Source organism: Neolamprologus multifasciatus, chromosome 5 (assembly GCF_963576455.1).
Source record: "Neolamprologus multifasciatus chromosome 5, fNeoMul1.2, whole genome shotgun sequence".
Classification (NCBI taxonomy): Eukaryota; Metazoa; Chordata; class Actinopteri; order Cichliformes; family Cichlidae; genus Neolamprologus; species Neolamprologus multifasciatus.
In genome coordinates, this window is record NC_140443.1 from 7,418,514 (window position 1) to 7,439,468 (window position 20,955).

The 20,955-nt window shown below is 38.2% G+C and overlaps 1 protein-coding gene across 5 annotated transcripts in view; it reads left to right on the forward strand.

Annotated features, from left to right (window-relative positions):
- LOC146517965 (solute carrier family 12 member 5-like) overlaps positions 1-20,955 on the forward strand; it is a 183,809-nt gene that overhangs the window by 134,151 nt on the left and 28,703 nt on the right. For all 5 annotated transcript variants that reach the window (XM_085158872.1, XM_085158873.1, XM_085158875.1 and 2 more), the window contains exons 4-6: positions 5,196-5,342; positions 16,871-16,925; positions 17,885-18,015. In XM_085158872.1, coding sequence (XP_085014998.1) covers positions 5,196-5,342; positions 16,871-16,925; positions 17,885-18,015 — 333 coding nt within the window. The remainder of the gene's footprint in view (positions 1-5,195; positions 5,343-16,870; positions 16,926-17,884; positions 18,016-20,955) is intronic.

Consider the following 20,955-nt stretch of genomic DNA (forward strand, 5'->3'; position numbering starts at 1 on the left):
GGAAAGGCAGTGTTTTTAATTACAGGATTGCTGCTGGGGTGAGAAAGAAGAGAACTGAAAAGTTATAAGAAGACCTGAGGAAAAGTGAAATTGTGTCTTAATTATCCTAAATGTGTGTTTTTATTTTGAGTTTCTTGGATTTTAGTTCTATGAATTAAAATTTATTTCTGTGTTTGACTCTAATACTACCCCTACTGTTTGTCTGGTTTTTTCATTAAATAAAAATTGAACCTTAAAGCAGAGTACAGTGATACTGTGCTGTCTTTCTGACGAACAACATAACATATATCAGGTGCACACAGACCAGAGATATACACTAGAAGTAAAACCACCTCTTTGATAATATATATGTAGTTTTACAAATATGAGTCCTTTCAAGGTTTACACTGGGTTTGTCTACGCTGACATGCAGATGATGAGAAATGCTCTCTGCCACACACTGAAGGGCACAGTGAGTAGCAATCTTATTTACATACCCTAGACAACTGACAAAGTGTGCAAATAATAATCATATAGTGGGAGATATGACAGAGATGAATGGGGTTTGTTCTCAGCTGCTCCCTCGAGCAACCTGCGGAGGGCAAGATGTGGATCTTTGATTAAAGCACAGCGAGCCTGAAAGTTGAGAGGTTCCCCGCTGCGAGGATTAAGTTGTGCGAGAGGTGAAGCTGTAGATTACATGTCAGCCATATTAAAGACAGAGTGGAAAATATAACAAACACCTTATGGAAAAACTGAAGTGTCGGATTAACAACAGTGCAGTTTAGATTTACTTTGTTAATCTTGCAAATAATAGAACAAGAAAACCGGAGGGGAACTAATGATTATTTTTATAATCTCTTCATCTACTACTCTTTTTGTTGATTAATAATCAATATAACACCTAATCCTGCAGCTGAAATTTTTTTAAAAAAACATTGAATTTCCAAGGTCATCTTGAAAAGGCTTGTGTGAGCAAATGCCCAAAAACAAAGGAAATAATTGATGAATATTTCTGATTAAAATTGATGATAATTCAGTTGTGTTAGCCAAATAGAAATTTGTAATCAAAAGCAAAGAAAACATTAGGAATTACATACAGTGCTAGGCTATGTGGTAAACCAATGGAAGATTGACTTATGCTAGAATCAGTTGCATATTTTTTTTGTCTTCTAATGGTTATCCAGTCTTTAAAATACAGAATATAAAGCTGCTAGCATGCAAACACAATTGTTTTACAAGTTTACCCACTTGTCATTCTTTTACAGCTCTCTCAGTTGGTGGAAGTCAAAACACTCATCGTTTGCACGGCTGGTTCATTGTTTTGTATCACACTTGTTGTTTTGAATGGTGTATTATGTCAGGTTATGTCAGCTAGCAACTTAAAAAAGTTAAGTATCATGATGGAGCAAACACTAATCCGTTGCAGTATTATCAGCCTATTCTTAATACTGTGTGGGTTCCATTCAGGTCCTGACTTCTCTGTGGTGTCTCACAGTGGGAAGTCAGTAGATCTGTTGGGCTCTGGGGGTGGCAGAGTGGGGCACCAGCCCATCAGGCTTGTTCAGGAACATGGGGTCTGGTCAGTTTGTAGAATGGATCAATATCTGTCATATAGCATATGACCAGTTTTGTCCACTGACAGGTAAGGTATATATAATCAGATATTGAGATATGATATGATATGATATGAGAAACTGAGTGCTTCTGGTGAGGTAATCAGGGGCTTTCAAAGTGATAAGCTTGCTAATTGCATTTCCGAGTGTGAGCACTTGCTCTGTTGTTTATCTAAAGGAAATTAGAAGATAATTATATTTGTAAGACCTGCTTGGACTTGCTCTGCCTCTGTCTCTCCAGCTCTACCTCTCTCATTCTGCTCCTCTCTGCAAACAGTACATTATTAATGCTGGAAAGCGGGCCTCTCCAAACAAATCACATACTGTAGCATCAGACACAACATTATTCATTTGATGTCAGCCACTTGTCAGGATGATTTGATTAAAAGTCTGGATTATGAATTCAGCATCTGCTGTCACTTCCCCGTGTGGGCCTCGTGGTTTTAAGTTCTCCATCTTGTGTAGTGTCCATTTGCTACAGCAAATTTAATAACCCTTGTTGAAGAAATACATTAGAGGCCGTGACTGATAACCACGAACCACTTAAGGTTCTCCCCAGAGCACATCATTATTTCATCATACATTTTGAAACCAACGCTGAACTTGAGAGTTTAAAAAACGTAATCATGGAAGAAACGCTTTTATGTGAAAAAGCAAAAGCTAAGAGCTCCCTGCTCACGTAACTGCGTGACACTGTTTCCAAATTAGCCCAGACATACTGTAACCTTTTTGCTCGTGGCTCTTACTGATTCCCCTGCAGTAAGCTATTAGCTAAAGGTCAATAAATCGGCAAAACCAGATTTTCATTAGAGTGTTGAAATAGGACTTATTATTCTCATTTTTAGCTCCGTAATTTCAGCCTTGAATTTTACTGCATGATGTTTAAAATAATATTTTGCTGTGCCTCGGTACTGCCCCCCTGTTTATCAAATGTCTGCAATAAGACGTTTTAGGTCTGTTCCCCCTCCCCTTATGCTAACTTTATTCTGATTGCCACTATAAAACAGAAGGTTTGAACAGCAGGTGGGTGGACCTGTGTTCATAACCAGTCTGCATGTGATGACAGTGTTAAGGATATCTGCTTTCACTGATATCATACAGGGCCAAGAGTAGGTGCAGTCTAAAGCTTGAGCTTTTTTAGCTCACATGGATTACATGTTATTGAAATTTTGGCTGTGTTGCTATGATCATCCACAACAGTAACTGTAGATTATGGAGTAAAAAAGGAAAAGTTAATATCTCAGCTTTAATGAAACATGTAACTGTTCATGCTGAGTACCCAAGAAAGATTTGTCAACATGATTTTTGGTAACAAAATGCTGCTGAATCACCAGCACAATTTCTTTTTTGTCCTAGAGAATTTCATACATTTTAAAAGAACTTCTACACATAAACACATATTTAGGTCTCCTATTGTCATCAGATGCAAGGGCCTAAATTGTGAACGTTGGGGTATCACAATGTTAGAGTTTCACTTCACCATCATTGTGACCAAGACATTTCCTATGATAATATTTCCAAATCTATATCTGTACCAAATTACCCAAAACAGGCCGTTATTTACAGAATTGTCACATTAGTATTATGGGCACAATATTGTAATTTCATTCAAATTATCAGGTACTTGGGTATATGTTTTGTTTTAATTATAAGCTTCTTTGATTTTTATGTCCTTATGTTGTATCAAAGCCATAAGTCTGTAAGCATGTTGCCTGCTGAAGTTCATTTTGCTTTACAACCCACAAAGCTTGTGAGCAACAAGATACATTTTTGGGTGACGTGGTGATTTATTAGGAAAAATAATTAAATTACTAGATATCCAGCGTTAAAAATCAAGGGATAAAACTTAAGGTAACACAGCAGGGTGGTGATAATGAGCCAACCCAGGCATGTCTTTATCCACACCTTGTCAGGTGTGAACAATTAGCAACCTAAAGACCTTTGTACTGTCACTTCAAGGGCAGTTACTGCTGACGATGGGCATAAAGTTAGGCCAAATTAAACTATCTATGATTCAGTACTTCCTATCCTAACGAAAGTCTTTGGTTGTACGAGTAAAGCTCAGTAAACACTGTGTGTATAATTATATAGACGTGATGCTCCCAGTTTAGCTGTAATTTCCCATTTGAGATACATTTTTATCACCCAGCTGCTCTTTTGTTTTTAATACTTTTTAATACTTACATTTTTGTAACCTTTCTGTGTATTAGCATCTTTACTAACTCAATCTACAGCTAATCAATCCTATATTCATCATTTTAAGCTGCATTTAAGTGCAAACATGCAGCAGAGAAGCTTCGTTCATGTGTCTGTGATTTAATGATGTGACAGTGAAGGTCGCTTGGTAAAATGGGTCATGGCTGGATACTAGAATAATTACCTGTCATTGGCCAAGCTGTCCTCGAGCAGGAAATTAATATTTCTCTATTATGTACAGGGTTAGCTGCTGTGTCCTTCAGATTTAATAAATGCCGTCATGATGGTACAGACCCACACTGGAAACACTCATATACTGTTCATTAACAAATTCATGCAAACGCATTCACATCAAGTGCATCCAAAAACCTTCGGCAAGAGAATCCTCCTATTAATAAATATGAAGTGCAACAAAATACGTCGTGATTCTCCGAGCGTCAGTAATTGCCTTCAATAGATCAGCCTTGAAAGTACAGAGCAGCTGTCTTTGTCAACTGATCCACACCAGGGACTGCACTGCAGCACCAAGACACAAAAACACCCAGCCTGTAAAGAAATACAGTGATATTTCATGCATTCATTGAACAGATTGGTCACATGGCTGCTTTCTGATCTCTGAAGTTTTCTTTATTTCCTGGGCTTAAACTGTTTTTGTAGTCAGCAGAGGATTTGGAAGCAGGAATGTAGGAGAGACATATATTTATGCAAGAGGACCGAAAAGTATATTTTGGCATAGAATTTGTAAGCCTTTCACACTCTTTAACTCCAGTTTACATGATGTCTTCTTACAGCTATCCTTAAAATAAAAAATAACCCAAATGATTATAATTTTAAATAGAAAGTCCCTAACAAGAAAAAGCCTATAATCAAAAGCGTGTGTTTGCAGTAAATCAACCCACTAATGTAGCAACAACAGCAAATTCAAGCCAAAGTGGCCTTTTTAAAATCACAAATTGGGCCTTTGAAAGTAATAATCTGTGAAGTCCTATGTGCCTTTTTCCTTAATGGCAATGTGACCATCGGTTCAGTGTTTTGGTTTATTGTTTTGGGTCTTTGCACGTGTAAAGAAAATAGGCACGTAACACATGCTGCAAACTGTGCTTCCGAGCATGCACGGCTGATGTGTTGACTTTTATTGATTAATATAGCTGCCAAAATGCAGCAGGAGTCATTCAGTGGGTGCTGCGCATCTGGTGTGGAATGCTTATAGCGAGAGACAAGCTAAGCATTTACATCTGGAGTCTGACAGCTATCTGAATTTTAACATTATACAATCTAAATTAAGTACTTGGAGAAACTTAAACTGTAACTGTTCGTGAATAATGCTCAGGTGTCTCTTCTTTCTCATTCTTTCATTCTTTCTCTTCTTTCATGCTCTTCTTTCTCTTCTTTCTCTTCTTTCAGGCTCCCCAGCTCGGCACACTGATGGGCGTTTATTTGCCGTGCATCCAAAACATCTTCGGAGTCATCCTGTTCCTCAGGATGACCTGGTTGGTGGGAATCGGAGGAGTCATTGGGACTTTCGTCATCGTTTTCATGTGCTGTACCACAGTGAGTGTTGTACATTCTTGTAAAGTTTAGCCCAGGTTCATAGTGAAATTCAGAATTTCACACGTTTTATAAAGTGCAGCATTCGTGGAGCGTAGCATATTGTAGAGTGGAAGGTAGCAGATGTAGCAGAATTTATTGTTCAGCAGTGTAAGATTGTTATCACCATTATTGGCTCTGGTGAGAACAGCAAAGATTAAGGACCTTGCACAGAATATGGTTGGAGAAACAGAGGATATAAATATGTTTATAATGGTTCGGTAATTTCTGTGTTTTGATTAGTGAGCAGTAGTTTTCCATTAATGTGGTGCCATACTTTGAATTGCAAGTAATTACTTCTCTGCATTAGCCAAAACAGCTTTCTTTTTTATTTCATCCAAAAATAGTTCGCCAGAGGTCGTTTCACAGTAAAATTGGTCATACAGCTGTTGTTCAGTCTCTAAATAGCATCAGTCTCCTTAGTAAGCAGAGTCAGCCTACAATACACACAATGTATCTTTGTTTATTTTTCCCAAAGATATCCCCCTTATTTTAAGGATAAGAGTTTTGCTGTAATGTGTTTGAACAGCTTAAATGTTGACATTCTTTCTTGGTTTTAGTTAAGCACAATTTCTTCGCTAAACATATAATACAGCCCAACCCTCTTTGCTCTACAGTTCTGTACCGATGTATTGTATTGGTTTATGTCCAATAGAAAACTTTGTCAGTCTGGTAAGGTACCACCCCCAAGAATTTTTAATGTGTTACATCTACAGAAATATGGATAGTTGACCCAGTCGAGGTTTTAAACGGCAAGTCTAAGGTTACAGCTTACTTAAATGGAGCAGTGTGGTCAAAGAATAACTGCAACTATCTATATAGGAGTATAGTTCGCAGACATTTCCCTCTTAACAATGTGGCATTCAGCAGTAATAATAAAGTGACAAACTGGCAAGTATTCATTTTTTTAGGTTTTTAAACTCTAATCTTACATGAGATAACATTAAAGGAAATTATTATTATTATCATTAAAGGAGTGTTGAAGATTGTTTTGTTTGGTAATTTATTTCAAACATGTAAACAATATACAGGTACACTTAGAGAAGGAAATAAGAGGAAAAAAATACTATACAAAAATCAATACATTTCAATATAGCTACTGTTCTGATTAATTTACATGTTGAAAGGAAGTGGGAAGAAGTAAACACTTATTTAATCCCACCCCTTTGCCATAAATTATCAGTTAATATTTAGTCAGCTTCCTTACTGATATAATTTGTAATAAAAATAGTGAACAGATTTCTGATATACTATATACTATAATATCACATCATGATTTTTTTTTTTAAATAGAGACATTCACTTAATTTCAATATTTCCCTTTTCTTTATAGTTCGAGAAGATCATATTTTTATAACTCTTTTTGAACTGTTTTATGTTTGGACATTGCTTTAATTCCATATTCAGACTGTTCCACAGTTTCACTCCATGAACAGAAACACAAAAGCTTTTTCTTGTAGTACGTACCTTCCCTGTTTTGAAGTTACAAAACCCCTTAAATTATAGCTTCCTTCTTTCAAAAAAAAACATACTCTGAATATTTCCTGGCAGTTCTTTATTTTTTGCTTTGAATAGAATATGTGCTTTTGAATTTTACTAGATCGTCAATTTTCAATATTTCAGACTGCAAAAATAGTGAGTTTGTGTGTTCCCTATAACCTGCATTGTGGATGATTTGAATTGCTTTTTTTTTTAAAGAGTAAAAAGTGAATGTAATGCGGTTTTATAGTTGTTGCCCCAGACCTCTGCACAGTAGCCTAAGTATGGTAAAACCAGTGAACAGTATAGAATATGAAGTGATGTTCTGTCGAATACCTGGTTTTCCTTGTTTAGTATTGCAATGCTACGTGATACTTTGGAATGAATATATCTTACGTGAGCTCTCCAGTTAAGTTTTTCATCTATTATTACCCCCAGAAATTTATTTTCACTGACTCTTTCAATATCAACACCATTTATTTGAATCTTAGTATTTGTATTTAAACTACTATTTCCAAATAACATACGTTTAGATTTATTCAAATTTAATGATAATTTGTTTTTATCTAGCCAGAACTTCACTTTACTTATTTCATTAGTCATATCCTCCAATAAATTCTGCAGATCATCACCAGAGCAAAAAATGTTTGTATCGTCTGCAAAGAGAACCATTTTTAATACTTTGGACACTTTACAGATGTCGTTAATGTACAAGTTGAAGAATTTTGGACCCAAAACTGACCCTTGGGGTACACCACAAGCAATGTCCACACATAAGGAGCAACCGCCATTTAATTTCACAAACTGCTTCCTGTCCCTTAAATAACTCTGGACCCAATCTAAAGCTCGATTCGATTGAATCTAATAGTGCCAATGATGTTGATCTGCTTGATCTGAATCCGTACTGACTCTCAGTGAGTAGTTTATGTTTATCTATAAATTTTTCCAGTCGGTTTTTAAACAGTTTTTCAAGAATTTTTGAGAATTGAGGTAGTAAAGAGACAGACCTGTAGTTTGTGAAATGGTGTTTGTTGCCAGATTTGTATAGAGGTATAACTTTTGCTATTTTCATTCCATCTGCTAATTGACCAGTTTGAAATGATAAATTACAGATGTATGTAAACGGTTTTATAATAGCCTCAATGACTCTTTTAACCACTATTATATCAATGTCATTACAATCCAAAGATTTCTGATTTCATGAACGGCTGTGAGAAACATAGAATATGGATTTCTGTAAATCAGTGTATCCAGTTTTTCCTGTGCTTTCCCAGGATGAGTGATTGTTCTTGCTAAATTTGGTCCAGCAGTTACAAAGAATTCATTGAGACAATTTGCCACAACATCCATATTGTATTCTTTATGGTCATTACAAATGAAATACTTGGGATAGTTCTTTTGTCCAGCCCCACGTTTTATAACACTGTTCAGTATTTCCCATAATCTTTTAATATTATTTCTATTTATATCTAATTGCTTCATATAGTATTCCTTTTTACTATATCTAAGTATATTAGTTAACCTATTTTTATACCAAATTCTTTCCATATTCTGAGCAGCGACAGTTCACTTCAAGGTGGCAGGTTTATATTTGAGGACACAGGGGTTAGCAAGATTATAGAGGATCCTAAAATGTTTTTTACGTCTTGCCAAGTCCAAACAGTGCTGAGAATTACATACGTAGGTTCCTGATACTAAGAGCGTTCACAGAGGTTTGAGATGTATGAAATAAAACGTCTTCTTCTGTATTGGTTTAATAAGCAGTTATGTTTTTTTGTGCTATCGCTTTTTTCAAAAAGCTTAATTTTCTGAAAAGTAGTTTAGAGTTTTGTAGTTTCTTGTTTTCGAGACATAGAAGAAGCTACTTTTGGCTGCTCCATTATTCACAAGGGGTCTCCACAGCGGGTAGCGCCGCATGTTTGCTTTGGCAGATTTTTACAGCAGATGCCCTTCCTGACTCAACCCCCAAAGGATTTGTGTCTCCTCCCGGGACTGAACTAGGGATCTTTCATTTATTAGATGAATGAAAGCCGCTGTTTGTGAGACGTAGTATCTATTTTTATTTGCCAGGATGGTATCATTGACCCTGCACCAAATCCAGCAAAGTAGTGTTAAAGTGAAATTTCAAGAGAGGAGGTTTTAATCATCTTATTTTAGCCTGTGTAATGATTCTGGGTCTGAGTGAAGTGTAACGTTGCAGATCACATAACCAGGTTCCTTTTGTGCTGTATAAAGAGCAAACTGCCTCTCTGTCGATGATCTGTTTGTATTTCACAGACCCCACACGTTCGGTCTGTAAAAAAGAACAACATGACACGCTGTGATGCTCCCTGGTTCCCTTTAATGTCACTGCCACAGAGTCATGTGTCAGAGTGACTTTGGACTGACACCCTGCCGTGGCCCTGAGACTCGCATTACATAAGACTCTCCCACAGGATTGAAGTCGCTGCTGTCAGTGGTCTTGCTGGCTTCTACAAGATGATCGTGTTTGATGCATTTGATTGTCAGAGAGCATATACTTGGCCTCCTCACTTGAAAGCTTAACATCTCTATTCTGAAGGATGTTGACTTAATTTACTGTCTCTGTTGAAAACTTGACAATGTCCTGCGTGAGAGCTTTCTGTCAGACAACACAGGCGCATCCAGCCTGAGTATGGCTTTTCAGTGGATTGCCTTGCTAATTTTATTGTACATGACAGTTTAATTAAAACTTTGTGGTCTATAAGATGTAAGAGCTGTGTGTCGTTCCTCTGATTTGCATTTTGGGTTATGGACTTTATGTTGGTTTGTCTGCGAGTTTGTGCAACCTAGATTTTCCTCCAGCTGAGGATATTTATAGAACGACCCCCTCAAATCCCAAACACTGCCTGCACAGACACATGCTGCGGCCCCGTCATTTTTCTGTGTGACAGTATAGAGGGCATACGGAATGAAACAGCATATTGATAGAACATAATATGTAATTCCACGTTTGAGCCTGATATCTTAGTAATTACCTCTAAAATATAGATACTGAATCTCATCAGCTTATTATTTTTTTTCCATCAGCATCATAAAAATATAAATAATTAATAAAAATGGGATAAAAAGATTTTGTGTGGTGCATGAAAAAATACAGCACTCAGTTTTATGGTGGAAAAAAATAGCAGGAGAGAAAAAAAAAGGCTTGGAGATCAAAGCTGGTTCAGACACAGCTTGACAGGAAGTCGTGCAAACACACAAACACATTTGCAATTCCTATGCTTCATTTCTTATGCTTTAACACACACATACACACACACACACAGAGGAATCGGTGCTAAAAAGTTCCTTACGTCCATTTACTAGAATAAACTCTGAAAAACATCTCTCAATAATTTCGTCTCACTGTTTAATATCACACACACAGACACACACACACTTTTTTATCACTCACACTGAGCTCATTGCAGAGCCCCGGGGCGATAAGCTCGAGCGTGAACGGTGTGTGAGAAACCCCCACCTCTCTCCTCCTGAGCTCCTTACATAACCACCGAGGCCTTCAGGGGCTGTCAGCAATGAGCGCGCGTGTGTGTGTGTGCATGTACATACGTGCACGCAGCGATGCCCACCTGAGTGAAATCCACAGGAGCCAAAGCGCGAAGGAATCTCGCATGTTGTAGAGCTTAATAATATACAGCAGGACCCCATGTTTTATTCACTTCATGGGATGTCACTGACAGTGCACTTTTCAGGTGCTTAATCACAGCTGCACATATCTGCAGCTGTCAAACGCTCGCGCCAATATTTTTCTGTCACATCTTGGCGGAACGTTAACGAGCCGCAGTGCTCAAACATTCGGGGAATCGTTATATAAAGAACGCGCCCCCGTGTGGAACGGCTCTGACACATTAAACCATTAACCATGAAATTATACGCGCAAGCCACCATTTTAAAAATCAGTGCTTTGCTGCAGACAGCATTCTCCGAACAGGCACGCTCAAACGTGTGTACGTCGTACTGGTATATGAGTCTTTTTACCCCAGATGATGAATACAGGCTCTTACCACATTAAAATGAGCTTCAATATTCTAGATGGAAAGTCATCTGTTATTTGGTCTTCCTCATTACTTCCAGGTCTTGAATCCAAATGCTGTGAGGGGAAGGGTTGGATGCCCTCTGTCGTGACTCATTTAAATGCTTAGGATGCCTTTCTCGCTCATTTCCTCATATTTTACTCTTTCGCTTCTTCAATTTCTCCAAGCCTTTTCTTTTTTCCATGTTGCTGTCTCATTATTCCCTTTCTCCTCCTCCTCCTTCCTTTGATTCTATTCTCTCTCTTGCTCTCATGCTTATTCTATTATTCAATTTTTGTCCTTTTTCTGCCACGTCTGTTCTTGTCTCACAGCATAGCACAGCAGCATCTCGTCCTCTTACTTATTGTTTCCATTCCCACCATCACTCTGAAAGTGAAAATCACCTCAATCACTGTCATTTGACATTGGTGCCTTCCATAGTATACCATCCACAGGCATTTCAAGTGATGAGCAGCACCCTGAAACTTCTGTGCTTTTGTATGTCAACTGACGAAGTTGTACCTCAAAAAAACAATTCTGCATTTGTGTAATGAAGCATGGTAATGAAGCACGCTCTCAGGGCAAGGCAAAAGCTCCAGTCCTGTCGAAACCAATTTCCGCTCAACTGTAAGGTCAAAAAAAGACCAATTCAGAATTTGTCTGTAGCTTTGGGAAGAAACAGACCAAAAGTGTCCTTTGGGGTCATCACTGGGGAGTGTGTCAGCTGGCAGGCTTTTCTTAAAAATGACTTTTTTCACCAAATACATTCCATGGGCTCATCTGTAATCATGATGGCTCAGCAATTATTCAGGCCTTGCTACCATTCCGATTACATTTTGAAGGAAAACATCCCCTTTGTGCGAAATGTAAGCTGTGTGTTGCTATATCTCATGTGGATGAGACAGATGGTGGGGAGGTCTAATGTGGCCTTTCTACTGGCATGCTTAGAGCCTAGAGGCCTTGTGGGTACATGTGAGTTTGGAGGCACTGACTCCAGGATTCATGGAGAAAGAGAGAGTTATAAACCAGAGGATGTTCACTAACGCAAACTCTCAAACCATCACAGTTTTAGGTTACCAGCCTGAAAGTGGGACAATAAAACAGGCCACAGGCTCTGGGTCAGTGGGAAGAAAGCTTTTGCCCATCCTGCCTGCTAAAACAGAACATCGCTGGTTTTTTTTTAGTGCCACTCTTCAAATGTTCTGCGAATACAGACATGATTTGGTCATCAAGTGCTTGAACTACAGAGGAATCTGTGTTAGCTTTAATGGTAAATGGCCTGCATTTGAATAGCACTTTTCTAGTCCCTAAGGACCCCAAAGCACTTCACATGACTACATGACTACATTCAGTCATTCACCCATTCACACACAGGCGATGGCAAGCTACATTGTAGCCACAGCTGCCCTGGGGCACACTGACAGAGGCGAGGCTGCCGGATACTGGCGCCACCGGGCCCTCTGACCACCACCAGTAGGCAAATATGGGGTTTTAGGATATTTGGCAGCCAGGAGGCAGCCTGGGATCGAACCACCGACCTTCTGATTAGTGGCTGACCTGCTCTGCCACCTGAGCTACAGCCAGATATTTGCTTTTGATCCTATGTTGTGGTCCATTTGGGTCTGCAGGTGAGATCATTGGAGATGAGAGCCAGGCAGTTTCTCATGCATGACTTTTTCTGCTAGTGTCCCTGTCTGCAGTGATGCCCAAAGGGTCATTTAACTAAAAGTGATAAAATGGTATTTCACAACAGTGACAACAACAAAATCATCTGCTCTTCTGATGCCTCGGACTCGGGCTTATTACTGAAAACCAGATCTATTTTAGTTTTAGAGTGTCTCGTTATTCTTGTGGGTTGTTCAATGTGTTGAGTAAAGTTCAAAGTCTCCATTATGTCCTTGAGTGTTTTTCTGTCCTTTTCACAGTCCCAGTTGACATTAAAATCTCCCATTACAATTATTTCATTAGACTTATTATTTATAGTATGATATTTAAGTAATCTCTGTAGTTGTTCATAAAAAATATTCTTTGCGGAAGGAGGGCGATATAAACAGATCAACGTAAATGACATTTCTGGGGAAAGAGTGATTTTAACAGAAATATGTTCTATTTCGACATCTATTGGTGAACTAAGTAAAGAGCAGTCCAGGTGTTTTTTTACATACACAAGTATTCCTCCTCCTCTTGTTCCAATTCTATCCCTTCTGAATACTGTGTACTCTGGAAAGACAACCGCAGACTCAGGAGAAGAACTTGTGAGCCAAGATTCAGAGATACCCAAAATAGAAATATTGGAATTGCTTAGAATATGTTCCAGTTGCTCATGCTTTGGTAACATACTGCGAATGTTAATGTGTCCACATAGAAGCCCCTTTGGTTTATTTTTAGTGTCCCAGATTACTTTAGCCTGATTAAATGTCTTGCAGATCTTTGTTCCTCTGTAAATTTTAATAGCAGGATTTCTTGTCCTTTTGTTGACAATGCTATGAGCATTTAATGATGAGAAACCCTTTACCGGAGACTGTAATTTGGGTAGAGCAGGTGGGGGCCCAGGCAGCCGAGATGGGGGCAAGACTTTGTCTTGTCTGCAGCTGGTTGTAGACAAAATCAACGCAGAATCGAACCATATATCGATACAGTTTCCACTGAAACACAGATAAACCTCAAATAAACCTCAAATAATTGGTTGCTTGACCTAATCGCCCTCATTCATTTCCACTCCTCGCGCCTGTCAAGCCTTCTGTTCTCATAGAACGCACGGTGAGGCTAACAATATTGATACTGTCAGATTTTCAACTCCAAATTCTTGTTATTTTCAAAACAGTGAGTTGTGACTTCACACAGACAAAAGCAGGCTTCTCATTTCAAGCCAGTTACCTTCTGATATTGCCAGCTGAAATCGCAGCTGTCACTAACATGCTCAGTTTGTCAGCTTTAGTTTTCTAATTATATTTCGCTCCATGAGCACTGGTTCACACAAAGAGCTTTGATAAAGTCTTAAATTGGCACTTGCATAAATAACTGGATCTAAACCTCTGTTTCTCAGGAAATAGTCAGAACTCTTACAATGCTACTCCTTCAGACTGAACTGAAGGAGCTGTATTGTTTGCAGTGCTTCAGACTAGAATTAACGATATATATCTTCAGAAGGAGATGGCAGAAATAAGATTCTGCTATGAGCATAAATTACTGTGCAGTACTTCTTGGAAATTAAAACATATAGACCACCTTCCAGACTCATAGTAATTGAAAATCATGTATCAATATAAAACAGAGCATGTGTTTTAAAGTCAAAGTCAAAGATATAGTGTATAATTTACCTTTAATATTATTGACGTACATAAAATTCAGATCGAAGCATTACTAAAGCACAGTACATCAATCCTGTTTGGCTGCACCGCCAGCAGTGCAAATCAGACAAGTGCATTGCTGGTTTTTCTGCATGGAGATTCAGTGATTGGGTATGCGACTGACTACCTCTGAGTGGCTGCTGCCCACATCAGATAAAACACTTAAACAATTACTGTCTTATCTGCTGTGGTGGGAGAAGGGTTTCTGGCCTCATTATGACCAGATTAGAGTGAGAAACAGAGCCCAACTCACTGTTCACTCCTGATCATCAGTCCACCGGGCCCTCAGGTGACACTAACCACATTAAAGTCTTTGCGGAGACAGATACAATAACAGTTAAACATAACCAGCATGGTCTCCTGTGGCTGGAAAACCTCACTCCAGTGTAGCTGAAACAGAAACTTTGAAAAGAAACAACCACTGATTGTTGTGGTATAATTAATAAATAATAATAAGTAATTGTTCTGTAAAATGTTGTATTTATTAAGATAAGATAACCTTTATTAGTCCCACACGTGGGAAATTTGTTTTGTCACAGCAGGAAGTGGACAGTGCAAAAGTTATGAAGCAAAAATTAGAATACAATAAGAATAAATACAGTACACAACTGTACAGAATAGAATAAAATAAAATACTATATACAGTAGAATAAAATATAATAAAATATATAATAAGATAAAAATAGAATACAAATGCTATATACAACTGAGTAAAAATACAACGATGCCAGAAAAGATTATTGCACATTAGTGTTATTGCACGTTTGTGGATGTGTTTGTGGATTAACCACTTTTCTTGTCAGTAACAGAATTTACTGTTGTTATTTTTTACCTTACATTTTAGGAAGGTGATTACAGTTTAAATGTTACCCAGGAAAGACTGCTATTGCACTAATGCTGCATGCAAGCACAGATCGAATCAATAATATATATAACGTTACGTTCAAAACTCAACTGATAATAACATAATAAACTAGAACAACTAATTTATAGAAAAGCCCCAAAAAATAGGAGGAAGTGAGACGTGTTTTAGGCAGCCAGTTCTCACATTTCGTCCTCGCGTTTCTCTTTCTGTGTCTGCCTCTGTCTTTCATGTGCAGACAATGTGAAAAGACACTCAGAAATTCAACAATAGCAACTAAAAGAATAATGAAATCTTAATGCCGTCTTTGTACTGTCAAACACACTCTCCCGCTCTATTTCCCAGTCACTCTCAGTGCTTTCACGTTGTCATTTTTTATTTCTTCTGAACCATTCTTCCACTCTCTGCGTACATCTCTCCCTCTTGTCCTCTGCAGGCCAGTCGGGACTCGCGCTTTGCATTGCAGGCGACCGTGATAGCCGTGAGCTTCGCTTTACCGTGCCCTCACATATCACAACTCGACAGAGTTCCATAAGAGTTGTCGCTGAATGTGCTCTGGCAGCTGTTGACAGGCCCTGTGGTGTTATTATTTATCTAATCAACGAGCAGCCTGTCCGTTCTTTAATTCTATGCTGGGAAAATTCATTGCTTGGCGCTGGTATGAAGGACTTTACCTGGAGGAAATAAAAGAATTGAAGTTTGCTTAAAAAGAATCTGATAAAATGTGAAAGTGAGGACAGAACATTAAAACAGTAAATGATTGTTAGCAGTGCCAGTGGCTCTAGTGATGGCAATGTCAGGCAGTCTAATTCTTTGGGGGCTTCTTGCTCAGAAATGGCCTTTGGAGTTAATTATACACATAAGCATGAGTGGTCCACTTACAGTAAGGCCAATAAGTCTCTGTTGCCTTATTTGACAGAAATATGTGCATTCTTCCTGTTTGTTTCTGGTCATTTGATAAACAAAATGTAGTAGTTCGTGAATAAATACATCTCCAATTACAAAACTGGAGTAGAAAAAATATTAGCATATTGCTGTTGATTTCCTTTCAGCTCTGCTGAAAGACCCTACTCTGTCTTTGGTATCCACAGAAAAGCCTCATTAACGGTTAGATGGACTTCCATTACAATTTTTTTTCAGCTATCCATGGTAGCAAGAAGATAAACTAATGACTTGATGGATCAGGGTTATCCACTAACTTTTCAACATGCACTATTGCAGCAGGCTTGTACTGAAATATCTTGAAGGGGGTTTGAAAATGTTTCACATATTCGTACACTGTGTTGAAGTGAAATAGTTCCAATGACTTTGACTGACATTAACTGCTCAAGCTTTAACATCAAGTCATGTATTTTAGATGTCTGACATTTAGATTTATGACTAAGTTCCTGCCACATCCCGATTAGTGTGATCTCTCCTTTGAATTTAGTGCTGATTATTGCATGTTTATCTAAGATGGAGTCTGAGCTAGCTGTTTCAGGGTTTTTTTCCAACTAACTTGATTTGCACATACAGCATTGTGGTTGCGAGCATTGAGCTAAATCAGACTCTTAGTTTTGTTTTTATTTTATTACTTAGATGTAGTTTACTAGTTTCATTTCATTTTTGGTGATATAAATGACACCTTATTCATTGAGGTTTAGTTCACAATTTAAGAAAACAATAAATTGTATTCTTCAGAGTTGAAAAGATCAAAACCTTGTGTGCGTAATTTGCAAATTTGATCTAATTTCTTCTTTTCCTGCTCCTCTGTCCTTCTCTGTGTAGACCATGCTGACTGCCATCTCTATGAGTGCCATCGCTACCAATGGAGTAGTGCCAGGTGGGTGAGCAGACGCTGGCACCACACAGTCATCGCTGTTTGAGTCTGTCCGCTTCTAAATTTCTCTTTTCGCTGATTGCTTTTGGCACAGTACACCCAGCGCAGCTTGATATCTCCAGAAACATTAAAAGCTTTAGTCTGGTATCTTGTGCACTTTAGCTCCTTGTCACGCAACATTATTTACACAAAATAAAGCATCAGCCAAATGCTTGTCATGAAGATCTGCATCGGCAAGTTTGTATCTGTACACAGACACATGAACGTGCATATGCAGGCTAGCTACGCTTTATAAGCGAGTTTACATAGTAATGATGGCCTGCGTCTTACCAGTTGGTGTGCATGCAGCAGGGGTCAGAGCAAATTACAGGCTTGTAGAGAAGTGTGGAAGTGTACGCCAATTATAACTGTCTCTGTTATAACCGGTCCCAACCCTTGTGCTGCTCCAAAGTGCTGATTAAGGTCTATTTATTTATGTTCAGTTAATTTATTTGCACACTGCTTGTGCATTTGTGTATAACACTGTGATAAGATGCAATAATACGAAAACCTTTTCTAGCAAATTCAGCAAAAATTACAACTGTCAGAAAGCAGTCTACCAAAATAAACAAGCATTACAGAAAAAACAATTTTCTATCATTAATGTATGGAAATCGTTTTTTAAATTTTAAAGAAATCTGCTGGATATTCACTGGTGTACACAGTGGACAGTTTTTTAAACATCTCTCTTGTTCTTTGTTGTCAAGTTTCTTTTATTTGATTGTGTAAAATGTTAGTCGTTAAAATGGACACAATTGAAGTAAATGTCTGCACTCACCATGGTGACATGCTAATGTCAAAACTAATTAACAGATACAAAAATATATGTATGATTCAGCATGAGATGTCATCGTTTAGTCTTCTCACAGACAAAGTTACCCGTTAAATGAGTACTTCAGAGTGATTTTGTGCTGTTCGTGTAGCTGGAGGCTCCTACTACATGATCTCCCGTTCACTGGGCCCTGAGTTTGGGGGAGCGGTCGGAATCTGTTTCTACCTGGGGACCACGTACGCTGGAGCCATGTACATCCTCGGAGCAATTGAGCTCCTCTTGGTGAGAATGACGCCCTCTTTGTGTTCACTCTCTCTGACTTTGTTAATGTCATCACCATGCAGTAACATGTTAACTTTCTTTTCTTTTCATTAGTGTAGCATAGTTTATTAGTATTTTATTTAATGCCATAACTAATATTATGGCATTTGTACCCTCAGACCATGGCCACGTTGTCTAGGTCTCTGTCTTGTAACAGCTTCACCTCTTTCTTCACCTTTAGAGAGATTTGGGAGGTCTGCTTCAGACACATTCTCACTGCCACAAATACTAACTCTGGTTTGGGAAAGCTTGCAGGAAGCAGAAAACATGACACCTCCTTGCTTGCTGTGAATCGTATTACCTTCACTGTTCTCACATGGGCTCGACTGAGTATCGTATGTGCTGGGCAGCTGAGAGGTTAAAAAGCAGTTAATATCAGAGCACGTCTTGTGCTTTCTCACGTGCAGGTTAAAGTTTAGAAATGAAACGCATGTGTGAAAACAGCTTATCTGCTAGTGTCAAACATCCAGCCTGGAGTGTGGAAGGACCATTTAAAAGTTGTCTCACCCCATCATGCCTCAACCAATCAGCGATCACCAAGTCTTAGATGGTCTTATGAATCATATTAAGTGATGCACTTCTCCTCAGGTGACCTGCCTGTTTTGAACCACTTATTTATTCTGGAACTGATTCTGGTTAAATGCTTGTTTTTGGACGTTTGTAATACATCCCAAACAGCTGCCACGTTGATTTATTTATTTTTCGAGTTCACTTCTATGTGAGTGAGAGAGAAAAGTGTCTAATATCCTGTCTATTTGAAATGACATCCATTTCAAGCTTATTCATCCGTGATGTCACAAGACCACGATCACCTAAAAGAAAAACGATGTGAGCTGCCAGGTTAGTAGAGGATGACGACTCAAATCACAGCTTTTTCTTCCCTGCAGTAAACCCTCCAACATCACATTTTGACAATTTTTACCAAGGTGATAACACTGTCAGACCCACAACTCTGAGGGGAACTTTGTTGTGCTCCAGTGGCAAAATATTACCCTTTAGATTAAATTATAGTGGTAATATATAAAAGATTTTTGCATCATGTTCAAGGTCATGGACCAAGCAGATTTGAAGCCAACATTGGAAATGTTTCAATGGTTAAAGGCAAGGAGCCAAACAAAACCGCTAGCCCAGAGGTATTTAAACATTAATCACTAATGTGTGCAGGGAATGTGGCTAATATTTTCTTGTTTCTTTCTTTTCTTTGTTTTAACCAGGTAACAACAAACATTTTCTAGTACTAATTTACAATTTTGTTTTCACGTGATTGTTCGGTGTTGTAATATAAGCTTTTATTTTTTTGCTTGTTTGTTCATTTTAGAGTGAGTTTGTTTTACCCTTTTCCAATCTTCATATTAAGTGTGTGTCAGTCTTCTTGTCCAACTCTAACAAGTGTGTATTTCTCCAAATGTCAAATTGCTCCTGTGAAGGTGTCCTATTATGTGCATTTCCAGATCAAAGTGTGTATTCTTGGACTCTCGCAGAGTAGCTTTGTATGATTTACAGTTCAAAATAATCCTTGTTTATCTTTCTGTCTGACTTGGTGTTTGACTTTGGCCACAGTTAGTATCGTTATCTGCCTTCATAATAGCATAATATCTCCACTTTAAATATATATTAAAAAAGGATGATTTGATAGATTTACTCCTGTAGCTACAATGACCTGTATTGCTTGTTAATCTCATCCATGCTTGTTACTATTTTTGTTGTTCAGCAGAAGGAATATGATCCCTCGTTTTTAATCCTGCCTGCAAACCTCTGGTTGACTAAATTTTTCTAAAGAGGGGAACAGTTATTAGAGTACAACAAGTCTAGTATAAATAATAAAAAAAAAGAAACCATAAAATCCTTAATTTAAGTATATTCATTGAAATTTGGGATGGGGGGGGGTTGTTTATTCCAACTGGTCAGACCCACATCAATGAAACTTCTGATATTCCTGAAATCCAATCAGTGCAAAGTGAAACAAAAAAAAAATGTCACGCCTCTACAAAGCAGAGCATTTGCATGTTCTTCTCCTTTGGTTGATTTTCATCATCACTTTGCTTTGAAGCTATTTTCTTCTCGCAGTATGTGCTCTTCAATGTGAATTCTGATTAGTTTTTGAAATGGCACGATCTTTCATCTCAATCTTTCGCTTCTCTCCTCCCGTTTCTCGTTCTCCTCCTCTGCCTTTCACTCCACACTTCTTCCACTGCAATGCCTCCATGTTGCATGGGATATTGGGTAATTATGCAAATACTGCATTATAAGGGATGAAGACGCTGCCTGAGTAACAGGATCATTCCTTGAAACAGCTCTCATCACTATGGTCCACTGTTATCAACTGTCATTTTTTATTGTTAATAATATTATTCTGGATGCCTCTAATGGATATAGAGTTTGATCGTGTCTGGAGGTTAATTTTGTCTTCTGGGTCAAAGCTGGCTTAGTTTCAATTGTAAAATAACAATCCTTGCAGAATTGTAAGGAGCGGATCTTGAGGAAGACTGATTTGAATATGTTTCATCCTTCCACCCAAGTCAGGAACACAAACTGATGCTGCTATTTTAGGAACCATGAAGAGTTCACGGTGAAGCTACGATTTGTTTGCCTAGTGATGTGCTGTTCTTAGCATTCAGCCAAATGACCGAAACCACAACTCACTGCTTGTTCTCTTGTTGCTCTTCATCGTGATAAAGAGTGTTCAGGCTGAGAGAAAAAAGACAGAAATTTCCACACTTATGTAACAGCCTTGCAATGAATCATCTAAACCTGATGACAGATAGTGACGGTCTAATTAGGGGTTTACCATCTATCTTCTGACTATTCTTAGACTGACCCATAGTAAAAGTGTAATAATGGCAGTTAATGTTTAATATTAATACCATGCTTGAGTTGTTTAATTAAGAATTAAAATAGCAG